The sequence below is a fragment of the Zalophus californianus genome, chromosome 4 (assembly GCF_009762305.2).
Source record: "Zalophus californianus isolate mZalCal1 chromosome 4, mZalCal1.pri.v2, whole genome shotgun sequence".
NCBI lineage: Eukaryota > Metazoa > Chordata > Mammalia > Carnivora > Otariidae > Zalophus > Zalophus californianus.
The window spans coordinates 78259036-78285297 of NC_045598.1; the positions used below are offsets into that span (position 1 = coordinate 78259036).

Here is a 26262-nt window from a genome sequence, read left to right on the forward strand (position 1 = left end):
ATTTGTGCAAACGAAAGGGGAAAAAAGAAACATTTTCTCTGCGATTACATAGCGTCTCATTTAATTTCCTGCCACAGTTTCTTCCAATAAGGTGAGGGGTTTCTTTTTAATCTTCCTTCTTACATCTGAGAAATTTTGAGTGGGGAATAAATTTGCCTCTCTATTTTAGCTGGATGAGGGGAAGGAAGGGCAATTCAGCAATCATCATTTATTCACTGAACATCCTGACCTTCTGTAAGTGTCTTAATAGTCCTGAACATGATACATAAGACTCCTAACCTTTTGGAGCTTGAGATGTCAGAATTCTAGAAGGGTGATGAAAGAGAGGTCCTACAATGACAAAGGTAAATGGGATCTGAAAGAGGAATGTAATTTTAAGATGCAAAAAGATTTACAGTAGTAGAAATTTTAAAGCCTTAGTTCTTAATATATTTTAATATGTATATGTACATATTCTTAATATGTATTTTAATACATAATGATTATATGTATTAATAATAAAATGTGGCCCTTTATCACGATTTTTATGTGTAAAGTTTAGTAGAGAATTTCACAACTCTAGAGATACTCATACGTTGAAGAAAGAGAAATTTTTCTTCATGTATTTCTGAGTTAACTTGCCAAATGCCATTTTGATCTCTACGGTTGTGATGTGAATGTGTGTGTTTTTTAAATCTTATAACTGTTGTGAATGGGAGGAGGAGATAACCTTTATTTGGTAATAAACTGCCATTAAGAAAATATATGATACCTGTTTTAATTTAATAAAATAATATCAATTTTATCAGATTTCCAGCGCTTGTAACTTGATTATGTAAGTTCAGAAGCTCATCTTGAAATTGATCTATAAGTTAGAAATTGCAGTGTGACATAATTAAAAGGTCTTTGCATCCTGATGTCTTAGGTTCAAATCTTGTTTCCACCATTTACAGTTTATGTGACCTTGAGCAAATTATTTAATTTGCCTTATTCTTAGTTTGTTTTAACTTTAACATGGAATAACAATAGTTAATGTGCACTATTGTTAGAAAGATTAAATCTGTTTAGAAAAGGGGGAACTATGGAACTTTCTATTTCCTTGGCTTTACACTGCAGAGAAATTCACTGTTACTGGGTTTTTGTTTTGTTTTGTCTTAAATTACCATGAAAGATTGCACAACATTTGAGATAAATAGAAAAATAATAAGTTAAATTCTATTAATGTGAGAGTGTTTTGACACCACAGATTTCTTTCTGGCAAGGTACAAGAAATACACTTCTTTTTTTAAGAAATGGAATCTAGTTCATCAGACTACTGTAATAAAGACAATGAAGAAGAAAGTTTGCTTGCAAATGTTGCTTCCTTAAGACATGAACTGAAGATAACGGAATGGAGTTTGCAGAGTTTAGGGGAAGAGCTATCCAGGTACGTAAGTAAAATCACATAAGGACTTCAGAATATGACTTTATGAACGAAAAATGTATGAATTTCATTATTATATATTGTGTTTCTAATAGAATAGAATATGAAATCTGTAATTTTTTTTTGAAATAATCTGTAATTTTTAATGTAATTCTTGGTTTAGGAAAAAAAATAGAAATGTTAGAGAAGTGTTATACATTAATGTTTATACATTAAGTAAACACCTTTGCTATATTAGGACCCAGAGTATAAAATATATGTTTGGGCTTAATCTTTTATTATTATGACTATTTTTTGAATCTTAAGTAATCCTAGCATAGAGTCTCTTTCTAACTTACAGATTTTTAGTTTAAAACTCATTTACAATTTATTAAGAAATTTAGTTGAAACATTGCCTTAAGTTCATAAGTGAATGTGATTTCCAGCAGAACTTCAGGTGCTTTTCTTTCTGTTTTCTTATTCAATGTGTAGAAATTTGGATGAATACTTAAATTAGGAACTAAAATATATTTTTCTTTTTTCTCTAGTGTTAGTCCAAGTGAAAATTCCGATTATGCCTCTAATCTTTCAAGAGCTGAAAAACTCATTCTGGAAGATCTTTCTCAGCCTAACCAGCTTGGACTTTTGAATTACGTACCTTATAAAAAAGTTTGTAAAATGCCCACTGGCAGTACTGATTTTCAAAAAAAGCCAAGAGATAAGGTTATTGTTTTTAGACCTGTCTACTTAAAAGTAGTTTTAGTTTCAGACCTGTCTACTTAAAATACTTTTTCTTTTGAGTTTTTTCTTTAAATGCCTGTTTATGTTTTCCGTAGTCTTTTACCATTGTGCTTAAGACTCTAGAATTTAAATATTATGGTTCTTGTGTGTCCTCACAAGAAAGTAGTTGCTTTGATGTATTACTCTATTTTTAAACTTGTATATTTATTACCTTTTTGCAATTAAATGTCTTGCTTTCCCCAGGTAAATTGTAACCCCTGTGATTTTGAGCAGTATACATAATAGGTAATCAGTTATTTATTAAGTGGTTAAAGTGTATTTAGTATATTTAGCCTGGATCAAGTGCTGTATGATGGCATGGCACTGTTCTTTCTTCATTATCCCTAAATTTTCTGGATGATCTTAGACATCTTTACTGGTCTGGAATTTTCTCCCTCTGTCTTTTTTATTCCATCCTATTATCTACCTCGTTGTGTTTACCTTTCTTCCTTACTCAGCCCTTCAGTCTCCCTTTCTGCTCTATTCTCTATTACCTCACCGCCAGCATGCATGCCTGCATGTGGTTACATATGCACATCATAATCTTCTTTCATAAAAATGTGCTCTTCCCACTTCAGAAAGCTAACAATTGAGAGGTTTTCTTTTTGTAAGGAAGCTGCTTAATGTAGCTATGTGTGCCTGCAATTTAGAAAATTCAAATTCCATGTCTACAAAGATTGTGTAATTCTGGGAAATTTGACCTGTATCCTAACTCAAATTGCTGATCATTTTTGTTACATATATGTTTTAATTGAAATCATTGTGTTTTACCCTAAACAAAATCAAAAGACTAATGACAAATTGGAGGGGAAAATATTGGTAATGCCTGTTAAAGACAAAGAGCTAATACCTGATATGGGAAGAGCTTCTAGGAAGAAGATCAACAACCCAGTAGAAAAATGGACAAAAGACATGTGTGAAAGAGGAAATTAAAATGATCTTCAAACAAATAAAAAGGTGTTCATTCTCATAATAAGAGAAATTCACAATGAAACTATACTTAGGTACCAATTTGTACCTATCATACATTTGACACTGTATTTTATTGGTGGAATTAGGAGGAGATGGACATTCTCATACATTGCTGGTAGCAGTGCAAAATGATGCAACCCCCTATGGAGGGGCATTTGGTAATGTTTCTCGAAATCACAAACGCATTTACCCTTGACATGGAAATCCCTCTTGTAGAAAAATAGATGACAGTTATGCCTGCGTGAGTACAAAATGAGGCTTTGTCCTAACAGGTTAGAAATACCTCAAGTGCCTATCAGTAGGGGATTGGTTGAATAAACATGCAGTGGAAACTGCAGCTGAGGTGGGGAGATGAAAGAATAGGAGTTTCTAACTATATTGGTTGTGGAGAGATTGGCAGGATATATTTAAGAAAAAAATGCAAGGTATAGAATGACATTTATAGAATGCTAGTGTTTGCATAAGTCACTGTGAGGGTGGGTGGTTTGTATTGCTGGCAAATGAAAGTGGAAACATAGAAGACTGAGTTTAAGACCATAACTAGCTTTCCTATATAGGCAGGTTCCCTTTTTTTTTTTTTTTTTTAGGATTTTCTTTATTTATTTGAGAGAGAGAGAGCACAAGCAGGGGGAGTGGGAGACTCCTGGCTAAGCAGGGAGCCTGATACAGGGCTCGATCCCAGGACCCTGAGATCATGACCTGAGCCACCTGGGCACCTCAATTCCCTACTTTTTCTGTATGATTGGTGTTATATAAAAATTTATAAATAAGAAATTTAAAGGGGTGCTTGGGTGGCTCAGTTAAGCATCTGACTTCCACTCAGGTCATGATCTCAGGGTCCTGGGATGGAGCCTCATGAGCCTCACGTTGAGTTCTACTTCTCCTCCTCCCTTTTTCTCTGCCCCTCCCCCTGTTTGTGCTCACTCTCTGTCCCTCCCTCTCTCTCTCTCATTCAAATAAATAAAATCTTAAAACTTATAAAAATGGTTACCTACCTACTAAAAATGGGAATGAGGCTTCTGTATCTTTTATATAGTTTTTACTTTTGAATTGCATATTACTTTTTCAAAGAAAAAAATCGTATTTTAAAAACCTCAACCCTCCTGAAAATTAAAATAATTTATTATAAAATATATATTCAAAAGTATAATAAAAATGTGTATAGTTTAAAGAATTTATTCATTATCCATTTTGTTGTTGATGGCCATTTGGATTCTTTCCATTTATTGTCTCTTATGGACTATATAGTAGGTATGAATATTTTTATATTTTCAGGTGTAAAAGTTTTAGATTTATACCCAGGAGTAATACTGTTGAGTGTTAGCATCTTCAGTTTTACTGGATAATACCAAGAACTTTCCCAAAGTGTACCATTGTTTTTTAAGCTGTACTTATTTATGTATACATCCACTAGCAGTGGAAGAGAGTGCTGATTATCCCACACATCCTCACCAGCACTCACTAAAAATCTTAACTCATTTTTCAAGCTACTTAGTCATTTTACTGACAGTTGTTCATTATTTTCCATTACATATAGTGCTTAATGAAATAATCCAAAATAACTTGCTCTTTCTTATTTTTCAGATGTCTTTTTCATCTGCCCCCATGGACCAGGAGATCAGAAATCTTCGAGAGAAACTTAATAAACTCAGGCAACAGAATGCTTGTTTGGTCTCACAGAATCATTCTTTAATGACTAAAATGGAATCTGTCCACTTTGAATTAACACAGTCAAGAGCAAAAGTATGTTTCTTGAAGTGGTGCCTATGCCAATAAAAAATTTGAATCATTTTAAGATTTACAATTGGAAAAATATTCTGTGTATTGCCTTAATGTGTTATATATAATAATTTTTATTATAGGAGCAACATGTTATGGAATCAATTTAACATGAGTTTAAAATCTGCAAATGATTTAGGAGAAATTGTATACCGTGTGTGTTTACATAAGTCATAGCTTCTTAAAATCTTAGGATTACAAATTTATGTGGTTTTCTTTTTATAAAGAAAATATAGCTTATTTATCTTCCTTTTTAAACTAATACATTCTCATTGTTGAAAACTTTGAAAATAGAAAAGAGAGGGAGAAAATCACCCAGTTTCCACCAACGAGAAACTACTTTATTGGTTTATTACATTGTTGAATCCAGACTGTTTGAATAGTTTTCTTTTTCTTGTGTTTTTTACTTTGTACATCATCTGAGCATTTTCTGATACATTTACTCAGCTTTTCCAATGATCATTTTATCATAGCATTGTTTTCTTTATGTGATTTTGCCATAGTTTAATAACTTTCCTCTTTAAATGGCTATTTTTATTTTTATTTTTTTAAGTAATCTCTACACCCAACATGGGACTCGAATTCATGACTCCAAGATGAAGAGTTGCATGCTCTACAAACTGAGCCAGCCAGGCACCCCTAATGGTTTCCTATTTTTTGCTGTATGATTGGAATTATACAAAAAATTAGAAACCAAAATGTCCAATAATAGAGGGATGGTAAATTATATATCCATATAAGGGATTGTTACAGAGCTTTTTTTTTTGGAGGTAAATATATCAGTTCTAAGATGCAAGGTTGTTTTATGAAACATTGTAAGGTTTAAATGATAACAATATGTGAAAAGTCACCTAGAATGATGATGTCTGCATATAGCACTAATATATTGAGCGGTAGAGGAACATTACAGAGCAACACACATAGGCAGTGATCCCAGTTTTGCTTTTTATTAAAAGAGCAAATGTTTGTGTGTATGTATATAGATATATGTAACATCAATAAGAACAGAAAGACTGTGCTTCACATTGTTGATAATTTTGAGAGGGATTGGAATGTCTTGCGGTGAGGCTTTCATTATTTACTGTCATAGTATGTTTTAAGTAGTAGGATTATGGGAGATCTTTATTTTTCTTTTGTGTGTGTTTTTTTTAATTTTTTTTAAAGATTTTATTTGAGATTGAGAGAGAGAGTGGGCGAGAGAGAGTACGAGCAGGGGAGGGGCAGAGGGAGAGGGAGAAGCGGGCTTTCCACTGAGCAGGGAGTCATCTGCAGGGCTCTATCCCAGGATCCCAGGATCATGACCTGAGCCCAAGGCAGACGCCTGCCCGACTGAGCCACCTCTTGTGTATGTTTTAAACAAAACAAAGTGCTATTGGGGATAATTCCAGCCTAAGGAGAAAAAAATGCTCCAGTGAACAAGAAACTTTTTGTATTTGGGATTATTTCTAGGATAGAATTATCACAGGGAGGTTTTTTTTTTTTTTTCAGAATTTACTGTACTCTGTATTCTCAGGTTTTTTTTTTTTAACATTTTATTTTTTTGAGAGAAAAATATTTTGTTTTTCTTGATTTCTCACAAGGTTTACCTTTTCAGTATATTTGCTGTGTAATTTGTTCACCTTTTTTGTTGTTTTAATTTTTCTACCAACTATAGATTTTTTTCTTAAGTCATAGAAGGTTAATTATTTAAAGGCAAAGAGATGTTAAGAGAATTTTACTAATAACTACTGAACTAATAGCATTTTGTTCCTTTGTTTTAGTATATAGACATATATACTAATAGACGTATATACTAATAGTATATAGACATATCAGTGGTTATTCTAGGCAATAGGACAGTTATTTATATTTTACTTCCCATCTCAGCATTTTCTACATTGCCTGACAAAATATTTTTAGGGATATTCCCTTTTCTAGGTCAGGTCTCAGCTTTTGCTGTTGCATATATACCACTATTGGAAATCTTGTGCTGAAATTCCTCATTGTATCAACCAGTATATTCATAATTTATCTTTCCCAATGTTTGTAGTTACACTTTTGGAGCGAGGCATCCTGCTCTTCCCGAGCTTATTGCTCTCCAGGCCTGCTGTCCAGCTGCTCTCCTGAGACTTGTCTTTGATATTCTGGGTTTGATCTCCTGTTCGCTGGATTCTGTGTCGTCTTCTTTCTTGGTTTAGTCTTTCTTTAAGTGGAACATATTTTTCTAGTAACCCCCTTGCCTGTCTGAAATGTCCTAATTTCTCCCCTGACATTTCTCCCTCAAATTATTTTGCCTCAGAATTTCTAGGACATTGCTTTCTTGTTTTCTATCTTCTGCTGCTTCTCTGAAAAGTCCAATGCCATTGTGAATCAATTTCCTTAGTATGTAATTTTTTTCCATTTGTTTTTCCTTTTATGGTAGTTTTAAGGATCTTCCCTCTTTCCTTGGTGTTTCAAAATTTCAGAATTGACATGTCTTTGAATAGACCTTTTATTCAGTGTAGTAGGTACATGAGGACCCTTTCAGGCTGGAATCTTGTGTTCTTTGGTCCTGGAAATTTTTCTTATGCAATCTCTTGGATAATTTTCTTCCCACTGTTTTCTTTTTCCTTTTTTTTTTTAAAAGATTTTATTTATTTGACAGAGAGAGACACAGCGAGAGAAGGAACACAAACAGGGAGAGTGGGAGGGGGAGAAGCAGGCTTCCCATGGAGCAGGGAGCCCGATGTGGGGCTCGATCCCAGGACCCTGGGATCATGACCTGACCCAAAAGCAGGTGCTTAATGACTGAGCCACCCAGGCACCACCACCCCCGTTTTCTTCTATTTTTCCTGTTAGGTGAATATTAGATCACCTCGATTGGTCCTCTAACTCTTTCAACCTTTTAATCTATTAAGTTTTGTTTTGTTTTTTTCCTCATGTTTTCTATCTCCTTGTCTTCCTGTGATACTTTTTAGGAGATTTCTTAACACTATCATCCACACTTCTGTTGAATCTTATTTTAGCTGTCATATTTTTTTCATTTTCCAGAGCTTTCCCATGTCCTCTGATTCTTTGTATTGAATAATATCCTGATGCAGTGTCCTCACTTAGCTTTCTGAAGATTTAATGACGTGTGTGTGTGTGTATGCGTGTGTGCATACTTGCCTTGCTTGCTGCCAGTTGCCTCTTTGTTTTGGCCTCTGACTTCTATGTTAGCAGGATTTTTTTGTAGATGTTAGTGTTTTAGCTATTTATATTTAAGAGAAAAGCACTTAGGGGCGCCTGGGTGGCTCAGTTGGTTAAGCGACTGCCTTCGGCTCAGGTCATGATCCTGGAGTCCCAGGATTGAGTCCCACATTGGGCTCCCTGCTCAGCAAGGAGCCTGCTTCTCCCTCTGACCCTTACCCCTCTCATGTTCTCTCTCTCTCTCATTCTCTCTCTCTCAAATAAATCTTTAAAATTTTTTTTTAAAAAAAGAGAAAGGCACTTAAATGCTGTTTAGAACCTCTGTGTACAAAGGTGAAGTTTGTTGTCCAGTGAGCTTCATATGTTGGTGATGCCTAGGGAGATGGCTCTTTTGTAGGGAGATACCTTGTCTCTTTCATCCAGTATCAGTATGTGAAGTCTTTTTCTTTGGAGCTGTTGAGTTTCTCCAGCAAAGAATCCTTTGATTTCCCACCTGTGGGATAGCCCTAAATGAGAAGTAAGTAAGTAGTGGGAAATTGTTTTATATTAATCAATTTGTTTGTAACTACTTCATCCCTGCTCATCATAACACATAGTGTCCCACAGTTCTAAACCTTTCCTGTTCACTTTCTCCAGATAATAAATTTTCTATCTCGGGGCACCTGGGTGGCTCAGATGGTTAAGCATCTGCCTTCGGTTCAGGTCATGATCCCAGGGTCGTGGGATCGAGCCCCACATCCGGCTCCTGGCTCAGCGGGGAGCCTGCTTCTCCTTCTCCCTCTGCCTCTCTCCCTGCTCAGGCTCTCTCCTCTCTCTCTCTCTCTCTGTATCTCTGTGTCTCAGATGAATAAACAAAATCTTTAATAAATAAATAAATAAATAAATAAATAAATTTTCTATCTCTTCCTGATAGGCCATCATTTGACTGTTGGTGTTTTAGGAATGGGAAAAGGAGTATTGACTTACCAACAGATTTTGAGCTGTATTCCAGGCTTTCATTCTTGGACCTTTGGTTTTCTGTATTTTCTAGGTTTTCTCTAGTATGCATGTATTCTAAAGTTAGGTCTTCAATTGTAAAAAGATTCAATAGGTATTTTTTTTGTTTACATTTTTATGATTTGATCTTTTATATTTAATTTTCCAATTTATGTGAAATTTATCTTTTTGGATGTTGTCAGTAGAGATTCTTTTTTCACCCACAAAAAGCTAATCGATTATCTTGGGATATTAAGTTGAGGGTAATGGCAAGAGCTTACACGCTGACACTGGCTTGTGATGATGACATGCCCATGTAAATGTTGATCAAAGGAATAGATAGGGTGAGCTTCACATTTGACCAGTGATTAAGGAGTTATATTGGACACCCTCATCAGACAGAAAAAGAAACAAAGGACCAATTAGATTAATTTATCTTCTGAAAGGAAGTGCTCTAAAAGTTTTTTGTTTTGTTTTAGGTTTCTATGCTTGAATCTCTTCAACAACAGGCAGCCAGTGTGCCAATTTTAGAAGAACAGATTATAAATTTGGAAGCAGAAGTTTCAGCCCAAGATAAAGTTTTGAGGTAAGAATACTTTTTATGGCTTTAAAATTTTTATTTCCTCTGCTTTTTGGTGTATCTAGTGAAATCTTGTTCCTTACCCCAATAAATCTGTAGAGTCCTATAGACTGTCTTAGAACTTATGAAATCTGTTCCCCAATCCATCATACCTCCTCTTGGCTTCAGGATGCATGAAGTTTAAGGGGGCTAAAAAAGACTAAATCTTAGCTGAGATGGTTATTTACATGCTTTTATTGAAAATGAACTAGTTCATTTCTTGCCCTACATAGTAGTACATGCTGGTGCTTCAGTGGGAGTTCAAGAAATAAAATAGAAGGATTCAGGCACTTTATAATTTATCCCCTTCTTCTGCTTTGAATAAAATGAGAAATATATGTATCCTAAATAGCCCATTACTCCATTTTGATGATTCTCAAAGTGTAGTTCTGGGACCAGCAGTATTAGCATCTTCTAGGAACTTACTAAAATTGTAGGTCTCAGGGGCACCTGGCTGGCATAGTCGGTTGAGCATCCGACTCTTGGTTTTGGTTCAAGGTCGTGATCTTGGTTGTGAGATTGAGCCCTGTGTTGGGCTCCGCGCTCAGTGGAGAGTCTCTGCTTGAGATTCTGTCTCCTTCTCCCCCATCTCTCTCTCTCTCTCTCTCTCTCTCTCTAGAATAAGTAAATAAATAAATCTTTTTAAAAATTTGTAGATGTCAGGTTCTATCTCAGATTTACTGAATTACAAATTCTAAGAGGTCAGTAGTCTGTGTTTTAATAAGTCCTGCAGGTGATTCTCATGTACACTAAAGTCATTTTTCATGACCATCAGAATTTAGTAATTTTCTTTGTATTACATGTAATTTTAATTTTATTCCTAGGTATTTTATATTTTTGGTTGTGAATTTGTTCACGTTCTGTTCATTGATGGTATACAGGAAGGCTGTTGCTTTTTATGTAATATAATTATTTTGTAATTAGACTATTTGTCATACTCTTTTATTCTAATAGTTTTTCATTTTGATTTTCCTTGATTTTCCAGGCAGCCAATGATATTATCAGCAAAAAAAAGAAAATATTGTCGTTTCAATATTTATACTTACTACTTTTTCATTTTTCTTTTTGTAACTGTTAGAGAAATCATTGGATATAGTGGTGATAATAGTCATCCTTAACTAGTTTCTGAACTTTATGGTTATGCTTCTAGTATCTGACTATGAAATAGGATATAAGCTGTTATTTCAGATATATGTATCATTCTTTATAAAGACTCTTAGTAGACAAGTGATGAATTTTGTCTATCTCTTATTAAATATTGATTTCTCTTACCTCAGTGATTTAAAGTGATAGAATTCCTAATATTCAGCTATTCTTGCATACCTGGAATAATCTCTTTAATAGCCTTTAAAAATATCCTTTACTGGGGCACCTGGGTGTTGAGCGTTGGACTCTTGGTTTCTGCTCAGGTCATGATCTCATGGGTTGTGAGATGGACACCACCCCCTCCCCCTGTTGGGCTCTGCAGGGAGTCTGCTTGAAGGTTCTCGCCCTCTGCCCCTCCCCCCATGGGCCTGCACATGCACGCACACACACTCTCTCAATAAATAAATCTTTAAAATATATATATATCCTTTATTTAATAGAGAGGCAGAAGATAAATTAGAGCAGAGCCAGAAAATGGTGATTGAAAAGGAACAGAGTTTGCAGAAATCCCAAGAGGAATGTATAAAGTTAAAGGTGGACTTACTTGAACAAAGTAAACAAGGAAAGAGGTATGTGTTTTCAAAGCAAATTGTTTTTGTAGATGGAAAAAAAATATATTACCTATTTAAAATTACAGCTAATTTTTAAAGTGAAAAAAATTTCAGAAACCTAGTAGTAGGATAATTTAATGTTCTTTTTGTCTATTAATTATTTTTCATTTTCTATTGAAAATTTCATGTTACTGGCATTCGGGATTGGAATTAGAAGCCTGATAATGATAATCAGTGTAATGATATTTACTTATTTCTGAAATTAAGTTGTATGACATACATAAAATTCATGAGGAAGTGTAGTTGGGTCTTCCTTTAGGAATACATGAGTAATGCAAAAGTATTTTTTTTTAAAGATTTTGTTTATTTATTTGACAGAGAGCACAAGTAGGCAGAGCCGCAGGCAGAGGGAGAGAGAGAAGCAGGCTCTCCACTGAGCAGGGAGCCTGATGCGGGGCTTGATCCCAGGACCATGGGATCATGACCTGAGCTGAAGGCAGATGCTTAACCGACTGAGCCACCCAGGCACCCCACAAAAGTATTTATTTTATATAAAACATGTTTTAAGATAAAGTTTTGTAGGGGCGCCTGGGTGGCTCAGTTGGTTAAGCGACTGCCTTCGGCTCAGGTCATGATCCCAGAGTCCTGGGATCGAGTCCCACATCGGGCTCCCGGCTCAGCGGGGAGCCTGCTTCTCCCTCTGACCTTCTCCCCTCTCATGCTGTTTCTCTCTCTCTCTCTCAAATAAATAAATAAAATCTTTAAAAAAAAAAAAAAAAAAAAATAAAGTTTTGTAGGTAGCCTTGACTAAGGAACCATTAACTCTGAATGTCAATTAACTTTTAAACTAATAAAGATTTAAATTTTTTTAGTTTTATTTTCTAATATCATAATATAATTATAGCAGCTTTTTCACAGGGTAAAATGATAATCTGCATTTTGATCTTCAAAAAAATTTTTTTTTCTTGGGGCACCTGGGTGGCTCAGTCAGTTAGGCATCTGACTCTTGGTTTTGATTCAGATCATGATCTCATGGTTGTGAGATCGAGCCCCTTGTCTAGCTCCATGCTCAGCAGGGGGCCTGCTTGAGATTCTCTCTCTCCCTCTCCCTCTGCCCCTTACCTCACTCGCATCCTTGTGTGCTCTCTCTCAAATAAAAAAAAAAAAATCTTAAAAAAAATTTTTTTTCTTTTTCAAGTTTTTATTTAAATTCTAGCTAGTTAACATATAGTTTAATACTAGCTTCAGGTGTAGAATTTAGTATTTAATCACTTACATACAGCACCCAGTGCTCATCACAACAAGTGCCCTCCTAAATACCCATAACCTATTTAACCCATCCCCTACCCACCTCCCCTCCGTCAACCCTCAGTTTGTTCTCTGTATGTAAGAGTCTGCTTTATGGTTTGCCTCCCCCCACACCACCCATGTTCATCTGTTTTGTTTCTTAAATTCCACATGTGAGTGAAATCATACTGTATTTGTCTTTTTCTGACTGACTTATTTCATGTGGAGTAATACTGTCTAGCTCCATTCACATCTTTGCCAGTGGCAAGATTTCATTCTTTTTGATGACTGAATAATACTCCATTATATATACATACCACATCTTCTTTATCCATTTATCAGTTGATGGACAGTTGGGCTTTTTCCATAATTTGACTATTGTTGATAATGCTGCTGTAAACATTGGGGTGCATGTATCTCTTCAAATCAGTATTTTTGTATCCTTTGGGTAAATACCTAATAGTGCAATTGCTGGATCATAGGATAGTTCTATTTTTAACTTTCTTTTTTTTTTAAGTAGGCTCCATGCCTAGTGTGGAGCCCAGCACGGGACTTGAACTCACAACCCTGAGATCAAGACCTGAGGTGAGATCACGAGTCAGATGCTTAATTGACTGAGCCACCCAGGAACCTCTATTTTTAACTTTTTGAGGCACCTCCATACTGTTTTCCAGAGAGACTGAATCAGTTGGGCAAGGATGTGGAGAAAGGGGAATCCTCTTACACTGTTGGTGGGAATGCAAAAAAATTTTTATTTTCAAAAAATGTATACTATGATAAAATAAGTTAAGAAAGTTTTTTTTAAGAAAGTATTTTTTGAAAAGTTGTCATAAATAGGTTAAATATTTGTTTGCATGTGCATTTGAACTTCTAAAAACCGCTCAAAATCTATAAGTCATTTTTCATTAAAATGAGCTTGGAATGGGGCACCTGGGTGGCTCAGTCGTTAAGCGTCTGCCTTCGGCTCAGGTCATGGTCCCAGGGTCCTGGGATCGAGTCCCACATCGGGCTCCCTGCTCTGTGGGGAGCCTGCTTCTCCCTCTCCCACTCCCCCTGCTGTGTTCCCTCTCATTGTCTCTCTCTCTCTGTCAAATAAATAAATAAAATCTTTAAAAAAAAAATTTAAAAAAATGAGCTTGGAAAAACATTTTCCCAGCAGTATTTGGTTAGTCTAGTTCAAGTTTTAGTGTATATTTGGAAGGCACTATTACTTTATGAAAATATTAAGGTTTTGGAGTTAACCAGATTTTATTTCTCAGTAGCTCTGTTATCTTGGGCAAACTATTTAACCTTCCTGAGCCTCAGTTTCTTCATCTATTAAATCAAGATGATATTATATCTATACGAGGATTAAATGAGAAAAGAAATGTAAGGTGCCTCTTAAACACTAACAAATGTAGCTATTTTAAGTATAAACCATGGGGTTAAATATTCTGAAATTAAGACATATTCAGATAAATTTTTACTTACTCAGATAAACATTTTGTACATGGTTATTTGAAAGAGTGAGATGATAATACACAAAGACTAGCTTCATAATATAGCTAAGAAAAAGTGCAGAGGACGAGTGACTAGTTATCTCTGTAAACTTAAATAAGATAATTTTTATGGTAGGATGTTGACTTTTCACAGATTCTGGACAACATGTGCAAAGCCATAGAAGTATAAAAGCATCACTGCTGAAGAACACTAGGGAGTTTTTTGTACTTATAAATGGATAAGTGTAGTAGGAAATGAGGCAAGACAGAAAGACAGGCTTGGTCTAGACTGTAAATGGCTTTGCTTTCCCAAAGTATTCGTATTTTAATCTGGAGAGCATATATAGGCAATTGAGATTTTTTAGGTAGAGATATGACATCTAAATTTTTTAGAGCTTTTTGAAGCTCCATCCATCTAGAATGGATGTTGGCATTCTGAAATTGAAACCTTTGCAAAGACATTTTTGGGGTGCAGATTAATCATAATCATAATGGGTTAGAAAGCTAGTGTAGAGGAAGAGATTGTTTAGCTTTATGCTGTTTATAAGAGACATACCCAAAATATAAGGACACAGAAAAATTGAAAGCAAAGGAATTAAAATAAATATTTCAGGCCAATAGTCACTAAAACAAAGTAGATATAGCTATATTAATATCACACAAAATAGATTTAAGTGCAGCAAGCATTACTAGAGTTAAAATGACTCTTAGGGGTACCTGGGTGGCTCAGTTGGTTAAGTGTCTGACTCTTGATTTCTGTTCAGGTCATGATCTCATGGTTGTGAAATCCAGCCCCATGTTGGGCTCTGTGCTGGGTGTGGAGCCTGCTTTAGATTCTCTCTCCCTCTGCTCCTCTCCCCGCCCCACATCTCTTTCTCTCTCTCTCAAAAAAAAAAGACTTATATAATGTTTAAATAACACTTAAGCAGGAGCCCTAAAGATTCTAAACTTGTATGAATCTAATAGTAAAATTTCAAGTGGAAATGAACAAATCTGTAATCATACAGGGAACATTTTTACACATTTACTAGGAATTATTAGGTTAGTAACAAGAAAGCAAGAAGTTGAAGAGTTGAATGACAACAATCGATCTCATGTGTATATATGAAACCCTATACCCAACAGTATGAAAATTCACATTCTTTCAAGCACTTCTAGAACACTTATAATCTCTCACCTCACTGTGCCAGAAACTCTGAGTTTCAACAAACACCAAACGATTGATGTTGTATATATATTACCTTCTCAGACTGTTGTACAATTAAGTTAGAATGTAATCCCCCCAAATCATGTATGTTTGGAAATTTAAAGCCAGCCTTCTTGCTACTTATGGAGCATTGAAGAAATTAGGATAAAGATTAGAAAGCTCTTAGAATGGAGTGACATAAAAAATATCACAGCTCATGGGCTGCAGCCAAAGATATTCCTTTTTATTATTATTATTATGTTCAATTAGCTAAGTTTTTGATGTAGCGTTCAATGATTCATTAGTTGCATATATCACCCAGTGCTCATCACCACATGTGCCCTCCTTAATGCCCATCACCCGGTTACCCCATCTTCCCACCCCCTCCCTTCTGTAACCCTCAGTTTGGTTCCCAGAGTCCAGAGTCTCTCTCATGGTTTGTCTCCCTCTCAGATTCCGTCCCATTCAGTTTTCCACCCCCTCCTGTGGTCCTCTGTGCTATTCCTTATGTTCCACATATGAGTGAAATCATATAATTGCCTTTTTCTGCTTGACTTATTTCATTCAATATAATCCCCTCCAATTCCATCCATGTTGATGCAAATGGTGGGTATTCATCCTTTCTGATGGCTGAGTAATATTCCATTGTATATATGAACCACATCTTCTTTATCCATTCGTCTGTTGAAGGGCATCCCAGTTCCTTCCATAGTTTGGCTATTGTGGACATTGCTGCTGTGAACATTGGGGTGCATGTGCCCCTTCTTTTCACTACATCTATATAGCCAAAGATATTTTTAGAGGAAAATTTTTAGCCTCCTATGCATATGTTAAAATTAATATATGAGTGAAAATGAATGAGCGAAAACATCCAATTTATATAGTCAAGAAAAGGAGAGTAGAAGAAAGAGCATCGAAAGAAAAATAGAAGGGGTGCCCGGGTGGCTCAGTTGTTAAGCGTCTGCCTTCGGCTCAGGTCATGGTCCCAGGGTCCTGGGATCGAGCCCCGCATTGGGCTCCCTGCCCGGCGGGGAGCCTGCTTCTCCCTCTCCCACTCCCCCTGCTTGTGTTACCTCTCTCGCGCTCTCTCTCTCTGTCAAATAAATAAAATAAAATCTTAGGGAAAAAAAGAAAAATAGAAAGTAGAAGTATTGAAATAATAAAGGATGAAATGGTTGAATAGAAAACAGGAAAACAATAGAATCACCACAACCTAAGTCTGGTTCTTTTCATAATCACCAAACTAATGTGTATCATACAAGATTAATCAAGGAGACAAGGCGCAAAAGCAATATTGGGATTGAAAAGGGACTTCTAAATTACAGATTCAGCTATGATTTAAGAAATAAGACCAAATACTATGAACCATTTTAGGATGATAAATATGAAAACTTAGAATGAATAAATGTTTTTAAGATTTTTTATTTATTTATTTTTTATTAGAGAGTATAAGCAGGGGGAGCAGCAGCTCAGCAGGGAGCCCAGTGTGGGGCTCAATCCCAGGACCCTGGGATCACGACCTGAGCCGAAGGCAGATGCTTAACCATCTGAGCCACCCAGGCGCCCCTGAATAAATGATTTTTCAACAAAATACAATTTAACAGAATTTAAGAATAAATTGAAAACCTGAATAGATATATAGCCATTACAGGTATTGAATCAGTAGTTAAAAATTTGCCTACAAGAAAGTAAACCAAACAAAACAATGGTGATGACAAAAGGAAAGAGGACCATAATGGCCCACAGTGGCTAAAATGAAAATGACTCACAATATCAAGTTGGCAAAGTTGTGGAGCCTCTGGAATATTCATATATTTCTAGTAGGAGTGTAAATTGGTAGAAACCCTTTTGGGTGCTTGAAATATTCTGTATCCAGTCTTTGGTTCTTGCACTCAGGGCCAATAATCCCCTGTCCTAATTACCTCAGGACCAAGTAGTAGACAACTCAGGACAGTCTTTTTTTTTAAAGATTTTATTTATTTGAGAGAGAGAATGAGAGAGAGAGAGCACATGAGAGAGGGGAGGGTCAGAGGGAGAAGCAGACTCCCCGCCGAGCAGGGAGCCCGATGCGGGACTCGATCCCGGGACTCCAGGATCATGACCCGAGCCAAAAGCAGTCACTTAACCAACTGAGCCACCCAGGCGCCCCAACTCAGGACAGTCTTACACTCCAGCCCACTGAGATTATTCATACTACCAAACCTAAACCTGCTGATCCTGCCTTAACTGTCCCTTCCCACAGACACCACAGTAACATCTCTTGCTTACATTTTACTCACAACTTTCTCTGTCTCCTGACCAACCCTGATGCTTCCCTGCACGACCCCCTGCATGGCCTGTCATGTCTTCCGTTTCTATGGATTTGTGAGTATAATAACTTTCTTCTTCATGACATTCATTTCCATGTCTGTGTGTCTCACCATACCTGATTAAAACAAATCCTGAGCACATTTAAAAATATTTATTAAGACTGTACATATTTTCTGTAGAATTTCTATTTAGTTTTTATTTTAATTTTTTACTGAGTAAAGTGCAGAAGTCTTAAGTGAATGAACTTCTGTATATGTATACATCCACATACCTACTATCCAGATCAAATACAGAATATTTGGTAAAACATATTGAACTGACCCTAAATATCATATGTAAGAACCAAGGTCTAAGAATAAGGGAGGCAATTTTGAAGCTGTAGACCCAAGTGGAGAACACACGTATAGATACCAGGACTTCTGAAGTTACATGAATTAAGTTAATGTGATGTTGGTATAGGAATAAACCGAAAAAAAAAAATCAGTTGTATAGAACAGACCCTCTTTAGCAAACACACACACAGGGGAAACTTGATATGTAACAGGTGGCATAACAAATCAGGGGAAAGAATGGAAGAATCAATAAGTTAAAGTGTTGGACAGACTGACATCATGTGTTTCATATGTGGTATAGTGGAAAGGGTACAGTGTCACTTATGTAGTGTGCTCCCGAGAATGAATAGCCTGAATCTACTCATGAGGAAACAGGCAAGGTTAAGCAGATATTTAGCAGCATGCATTCATTGATTTACTGGATTTCTCACTTGGTACACATCAACCATCTAGAGAACAGAATAAAACCCTAGTTTGATGTGTTTCTCTCATGGTGGAGCACAAAGGCTTAAATAGTAGGTAGTTGAGAAAAGAGAGAGAAGCAGGATGAGAAAAAACATGTTGTAGTGATAATCTACTTCAGATAGCTTTAGTGGTTGCAGCACATTTCTGGCAGCTTTAATCATAGGTCATTTAACTTTATACTTGATCACATTAGGAAGTAAAAGAAGGTAGAATCATTGAATCCAGGGGTTCACAGTAAACATAGAATTGACCATCAGCTTCTGGCAGTTGACAATCTCATCTGTGTGACTCTTCAATGGCATTGTCAGAATAGACCTTTGAGTAACCTTTGCGTGTGTATATATGTGTGTGTGTATATGCAAAGGTTTTTTCTACTTATTAAACAGAGAATGCTCATATTTCCCTATATAAGAAAAAATCACTTGCATAGCATGATTCTTTTTTTTTTTTAAGATTTTATTTATTTATTTGACAGACAGCGAGTGTAGGAACACAAACGGGAGTGGGAGAGGGAGAAGCAGGCTTCCCGCGGAGCAGGGAGCCCGATGTGGGGTTGATCCCAGGACCCTGGGATCGCGACCTGAGCCAAAGGCAGACACTTAACGACTGAGCCACCCAGGCACTCCGCATAGCATGATTCTAAAAGCCCATTTTTTGTGTGTGCCTTATTTGACGTTTAATTTTGTATCAGTAGTCCGTGTACCCCAATGATTTGAGAGCAAGGGCCCACCTGCTTCTTAGATTCATACATTGTGTTTACTACTTAGTATGTGTGAGGGCATGCCTTGAGCATACTGTTTAATCTTTCTGGGTGCTAGTTACAGATAAAATAAGGATAATGTCCGATTAACTGAGTTGTGACCATTTGATTAGGTATCTAAAGCAGCTAAAGCTCTCTGTGGCACTTAATATATGTTGAATAAATTCAAACTATTATTGTAAAAAAAAATGTCAGTGTCATGAAAGACTTAAAAAAAGCTGAGATATTCCAGTTTAAAGAAACTAAAGATATAACTAAAAGCAGTATGTGAAAAAATAAATAAATTAATTAAATAAATAGATAAATAAAAGCAGTATGTGATCCTGGATCAGAAGAAAAAAAAGATCTATAAAGAACATTATTAGAATAACTGATAAAACTTACATATGAATTATATGTTAGATAATAGTATTGTAACAATTTTAGATTTCTTGAATTTGATAGTTGTGGTTGTATGAGGCAATATTTGTTTTCTTAGGATACATGCTAAAGTATTTAAGGGTGAAGGTTACTAATTTCTGTAGAATGTAGTTCAGTACAAAAACATCTCAGGTGAGAGACACAAGCAACTGTAGCAAAATATAAAAAATTGGTGAATCTGCATTAAGGGGTACCAATTTGAAATTTAAAAAAAAAAGTTCAAAAAATATTGCTGGGAGAATTCATTATTGATTTTAAAAAATTAAATTAAATCCCTGCTTTGTACTTGTAGGAGTGCTGACAATACTGACTCTATTTCTGGCCCTCCATCTTGTTCATGTTCACTGGATTACCTCTCTTGGGGCTATGTGTTCTGGGCCCCTTGAGATTAATATACATACCTTAGAAATGCCCATCAAGGTAGGGATAGGGGGAGGCTTGCTTTGGCCTCCCAGGAATCTGTTAGAAATAATATAGTCTTTTCCCTTTCTGATGCATAGGTAGGCCACAAGATCTAATTAAAGGTTAGCTGTCAGGTGCATGCAAACGCTCTGATCTCACTACAGTGTCCCACTCTCCTCCCTGCCACGTGTCCCCTTGCTTTATAAAATCTATAGGCTAGGGGCGCCTGGGTGGCTCAGTCGTTAAGCGTCTGCCTTCGGCTCAGGTCATGATCCTGGGGTCCTGGGATCAAGCCCCATGTTGGGCTCCCCGCTCCACGGGAAGCCTCCTTCTCCCTCTCTTGCTTCCCCTGCTTGTGTTCCCTCTCTTGCTGTGTCTCTCTCTGTCAAATAAATAAATAAAATCTTTAAAAAAAATCTATAGGCTAAAGTCTGGACTTTATAGAGAATAGCTATGGTGCTATGTGCTTTTTGGTGACGGATATCTCCAGACCCCCCGACTGGCCCCCCCCCAACTTAAGTTACCCTGAATAAAACTGTGTAAACTGTATGGAGTGGTGTGCTTCATTTTCTTTTTTCTTTTTTTTTTAAGATTGTATTTATTTATTTATTTGACAGAGAGAGACGCAGCGAGAGAGGGAACACGAGCAGAGGGAGTGGGAGAGGGAGAAGCAGGCCTCCTGCCGAGCAGGAAGCCTGATGCGGGGCTCAATCCCAGGACCCTGGGATCATGACCCGAGCTGAAGGCGGACGTCTAACGACTGAGCTACCCAGGCGCCCCTGTGCTTCATTTTCTGGTCTCAAAGTGCCTTCTCAGTTTGGGGGATACTTTACTGTCTCTCCTCTACCTTCTAACAATAATATACCTGTATACAAAAAATTATTCCAGATGGGTTAAAGACCCAATTGTGAAAAGTAAAACTTTTAGAGAAAGTGTAGAAGAATAGTTTTTAGGATGTCTCATAGAAGGGGGAAGAATGTTTTAAAATGAGATTCTGATATATGTTAATTAATTCAATTAAAATAAATAAATAAATGAGATCCAGAAAGCATAAATACTATAGGAAAAGATGGCTACATTTAAAATCCATTAAAATAAAAACTTTCTCTTCTATAAAACACATCATTTTAAAAATGAAAAAGACAAGACATATTTGGGGAAATATTTGCAAATAATTTAATTCACAAAGATTAGTATCCAGAATTCATAAAAAACTTAACAAATTAGTAAGAAAAGGGAGGGGAAAATCTAGTAATAAAGGTAAAGGATCTGAACAGGTAAGGACAAGAAATCCAAATGGCCGATGAAACTTAGAAACTTGCTCAACCTCAGTTGATCAAAAATGCAGATTAAAACTATAATGAGGCGCACCAGGGTGGCTCAGTCTGTCGGTTAAGCGGCTGCCTTCGGCTCAGGTCATGATCTCAGGGTCCTGGGATCAAGCCCCACTTGGGGCTCCCTGCTCAGCGGAGAGCCTGCTTCTCCCTCTTCCTTTGCTTACCGCTCTGCCTACTTGTGCGCTCTGTCAAATAAATAAATAAAATATTAAAAAAAAAGAATTCACCCTTGATAAGAGAAGAGTCACTAATTTCCCTTACACTGGAAAGAATATGATGAGGTTTAAATAATAGAAAAATTTTTAGGTGTGGGTATGATATCGACTACATTTCAGCCCAGTAGTCTCAGTTCAATGTAAAAGTATGAGGAAAGGTCAGGGTTAACTAAGGCAGTGCTTTGTAGTGGTTGGATTTTGTTGTTCAGATTTTTAGATATGTCTTCTGAAATACCTTTTTGAAAATTTACTTGCCCTTTGCAAAGGTCAGAGGATTTACTGAGTATTTTTAATATACTAGACAGTGGACTGATTCTGTAATAACTGATCTTTGAAAATTTATACAGCCTAGGCCACTTCCCTTAACCTGACTTTTCCAGATAAAGAAAAAAAATTTCCAACACATAGGAATGTATATATGTTTCAAAGTTTATGTATTTTACATTTTATTTTTCATATTGATAATAGGGAATTCTTATAGTCTCTCTTCTTCATTTTGCAGTCTAAGCCTACTATTCTTTTTTAGTACTGCTCATCTCTAATTTTTCCTTCTAATAAATTATAGGTTACTTTGGAGTTTCACTAGTCAAATGCAGAGCATTCTTTACTTTTATTAATCATCCCTTTTTAAATTTTAGAGCTGAACGACAAAGGAATGAAGCACTATATAATGCTGAAGAGCTAAGTAAAGCTTTCCAACATTATAAAGAAAAAGTGGCAGAAAAATTGGAAAAGGTAAGAAGCAGATGTGCCAATTCAGTGTTTTGTGTTACTGTCTATATTCTAAATATAAAAATAGAGATAAATAGAATATGTTTGTTTAGAGTTAAAACAGGGAGTAATTTTTATGACCTCATAAAAATTGTTGGAATAAAGAATTTATAAATACTGGTTAAGGCTGGTGTTCATAATCTTATAATGAGCAAAAAACTTTTTTTATCCAAAGTGGGAAAAGAATGGAAACAAGGGGAAGAACAATATATAGGGAAAGGAAAAAAATGCAGAGAAAGATGAGGTGAGTGAGCAGAGGTTGGAGCTGAAATTTGTTCCCATCACCTTGATGAAAATGAAGGCAGAGTAGATTGTATAGCCTTCAGTTGGTCTCCCTGGACCTACCACCCTGGGAGGGTCTGTCTTTTGCTTCTCAGAGGCAAGATTCCTTGAACAGATTCTGCATAGTAGTATAGTGGCTTTATTACATTCATTTAATATTTTCAAGTAATACCACATGGATAATAAAACCTGTTTGGAGGAGGCCACATGCTGAATATTCAGATGTTGAGCTCAGAAGAGAGGTCTGGTCAATAGATACTAATGTGAGAGACTTTCATCTTGAGATAATTGAAACAGAGGGAGTTAATGATTCTGTTCAAAGAAAGGTAGAAGGGTAGAAGAAATATTAAAAATTTGGTAAGAGGGTTGCTTAGGTGGCTCAGTCATTAAGCGTCTGCCTTTGGCTCAGATCATGATCCCAGGGTCTTGGGATTGAGCCCCACTTCAGGCTCCTTGCTCAGCGGGGAGCCTGCTTCTCCCTCTCCCTCTGGCTGCCACTCTGCTTACTTGCATAGTCTCTCTCTGTATCAAATAAATGAAATTTTTAAAAAAAATTTAATAAGAGGGGCGCCTGGGTGGCTCAGTTGGTTAAGTGTTTGCCTTCAGCTCAGGTCATGATCTCAGGGTCCTGGGATCAAGCCCTACATCGGGCTCCCTACTCTGCAGGTAGTCTGCTTCTCCCTGTGCCCCTTGCCCCGCTCTTGTGCTCTCTCTTACTCCCTCTCTCTCAAATGAATAAAAAGAATCTTTAAAAAATTTTTTTAAAAATAAAAATTTAATAAGAAAGACAAATACCATATGATTTCACTAATATGTGGAATCTAAAGAATAAACAAAAAGCAAAATCAGACCAATAAATAAAACAAACTGATGGTTCCCAGAGAGGGAAGGAGCAGGGGGAGGGCAAAATAGGAGGTACAGGCTTCCAGTTAGGGAATGAATAAGTCACGGGTATGAAAGGCACAGCGTAGGGAGTATAGTCAGTGGTACTGTAATAGTGTTGTCTGGGGACAGATGGGAGCTGCACTTGTGGTGAGCACAGCATAATGCATAGAGTTGCTGAATCACTGTGTTGTACCTGAAACTAATGTAACATTGTGTGTCAACTATTTTTCAATGAAAAATTTTAAAAATCAGAATCCTATTAGGTACTGGTCTTCAGTGTAAATTAATCAGATCACTGTTTTGAAAGCCTTGGAGAAGGTCCCTGTGGGAATGAAATCACATAGAAGGGATTTTTAATAAGGTACTCTGTAGGGGGAGGTAGAATACTCAGTGAGGGGAATATCCTTAGGGAGAGGGAGGACTTTATATAGGAAAGAGAGGAAAATGTAAGGTGATTTTTTTCACACTTCGCCTTAGGATTATCAGTTTCAAACCATGCTCAGCAGAGCCCTATAATTAGGTAGATGTAACAGAGAAAGTGGGGCAGATCTGAGCCCTCTTCTCCCACCACTCCAACCTGGGTGCTTATCTCTTTTTTTAAAGATTTTATTTATTTCTCTGAGAGAGAGAGAGAATGAGCAGCAGGAAGGGGCAGGGGGAGAAGCAGATTCCCCGCTGAGCAGGAGGCCCAATTCGGGACTTGATCCCAGGCCTCTGGGATCACCACCTGAGCCAAAGGCAGAGGCTTAACCGACTGAGCCACTCAGGTGCCCCCTGGGCACTTGACTGTTATGTGTTTTAGATTTGGACTGTGATTTCAGTGGGAGTATTCAGTGGCTAAAATTTCAAAAATTATTTCTCCAGAGCATTTGCAGTATAGTTAGCCTTTAGTAACTTGATGCAGCATCGCTACATGAGTTGCTTGCCTTGCCCCTGTGAGGCCAGAACACTTGCTTTCAGATAGTAGTGCCATTGCCCCTCTGTCACAGGCTCTTAACCATTTCTGGACGGGTGGTAGAGTCCCCCTCCCTGTCCTTTGTTACTGCCCAGGAAGTTTACTTTGCTTCTTTTACTACAAGATCAGGGACTTAAACATGTGGAATACTTACTCTACTCTCCTGTTTATTTCTGAAATCACTACTTTTTAGTTTGAAACACCTAAAATTTATGACCACAGTAGTATGTCCACTTAAAACAAATTATTGTTTTAGGTTCAAGTTGAAGAAGAAATATTAGAGAAAAATCTAATTAGCTGTGAAAAAGAAAATAAAAAGCTACAGGAAAAGTGTGGTCTATATAAAAGTGACCTTGAAATTCTGAAAGAGAAATTAAGGTACCGTATCCTATTGTGGAAAAAGGATTTTTGTGTGGAAATAGAGAAAGAACTGCAACATTTTAAGATAGAATATTTTGTATATTGTAATCATGGCCTTAAATTACATAGAAAGATAGGTTTCATGACTGAAATTGTTTTCTAGGTATAACATTAGGGTTTTTAACCAATAAAGCATGTTGATATTAATATACTTGTAAATACAGAGTAATATCAGCATATTTGCTTTGCATATATTTAGAGAAAATGAACACACACATAATGTTCTTGTAGTGTGACATTAGCTGGTTAGTAAAATATGTGTTCTTCAAATCATGTGAATCACCTAGTTCAGCATTCTCATTTCAGAGACATTAAAAATGTGAAAAAGGACACTGTGAATGCATTGTGATGTATATCGGTATTTCATTTTTTGTTGAATATTATTCTGCTGTATGGATGTACCACATTTTTTATCCATTTATCCATTTACTAACACTTCTACAGATTGTTCTAATGTTTGACATGTTTTTATAGCTATATATATATATATTTGAAAATAATACTGCCTAGTAATCAGTTAATGGTTGATTACTATTTTTTAGAGTTGTGGCTAATAGTTCATGATTTTTCCTTATATAATCTAAAACTTTCTTCATGTTGCAATATGTTGAGTTAGGATTTTGGAGTTAGATCTCCTGTCTTACACTTTTCTAAAGGGAGCAGAAGGCTTTGAAGATAGTGGAGTTATCCTGCTCTCCTACTTACTATGAGACACTGGCAAAGTTTCATAACCCTTCTGTACCTTGGTTTCCTTATTTATAAACAGAGAATAATAATAGTGCTGCTCACATAAAGTTGTGAGTTTCTGGTGTGTAGAAAGTAGGCACTCAGTAAATGTGAGCAGGTGTTACAGTTCTAGAATTAAGGCTTTAAAATACTTTAAAAGTGAGATTAACTAAATATGACTACTGAAAATGAATGTATATTTTATTTTCATTTTTATGCTTTTTTCTTTATAGGCAGTTAAAAGAAGAAAATAACAATGGAAAAGAAAAACTAAGGATCATGGCACTGAAAAATTCAGAAGTTATGGCACAACTAACTGAGTCTAGGCAAAGTATTCTGAAGCTAGAGAGTGAATTAGAGGACAAAGAAGAAGTACTTAGAGAAAAGTTTTCTCTAATGAATGAAAACCGAGAATTAAAGGTCCGTGTTGTAGCACAGACTGAGCGACTGGATTTGTGTCAACAAGAAATAGAAAGTTCGAGGGTGGAACTGAGAAGTTTGGAAAAAGTTATGTCCCAGTTGCCAGTAAGTATGGATGAAAAAGAAAATTTTACTGAAGTGCTTTTTAAAAGGTCATCATGTTGTGTTTGCTTTATTAGTATGTATATATGTATATGGGTATTTATTTTTACGTATCTGTACTTTCAATCATCAATTTCTTTTCTGTCTAATCCCTTTTGT

The 26262-nt window shown here is 36.3% G+C and overlaps 1 protein-coding gene across 2 annotated transcripts in view; it reads left to right on the plus strand.

Moving 5' to 3' along the window:
• CCDC18 (coiled-coil domain containing 18) overlaps positions 1 to 26262 on the plus strand; it is a 128587-nt gene that overhangs the window by 1172 nt on the left and 101153 nt on the right. For both annotated transcript variants that reach the window (XM_027625945.2, XM_027625955.2), the window contains exons 2-9: positions 1270 to 1405; positions 1930 to 2104; positions 4718 to 4876; positions 9514 to 9620; positions 11240 to 11368; positions 22181 to 22277; positions 24692 to 24813; positions 25815 to 26106. In XM_027625945.2, coding sequence (XP_027481746.1) covers positions 1270 to 1405; positions 1930 to 2104; positions 4718 to 4876; positions 9514 to 9620; positions 11240 to 11368; positions 22181 to 22277; positions 24692 to 24813; positions 25815 to 26106 — 1217 coding nt within the window. The remainder of the gene's footprint in view (positions 1 to 1269; positions 1406 to 1929; positions 2105 to 4717; positions 4877 to 9513; positions 9621 to 11239; positions 11369 to 22180; positions 22278 to 24691; positions 24814 to 25814; positions 26107 to 26262) is intronic.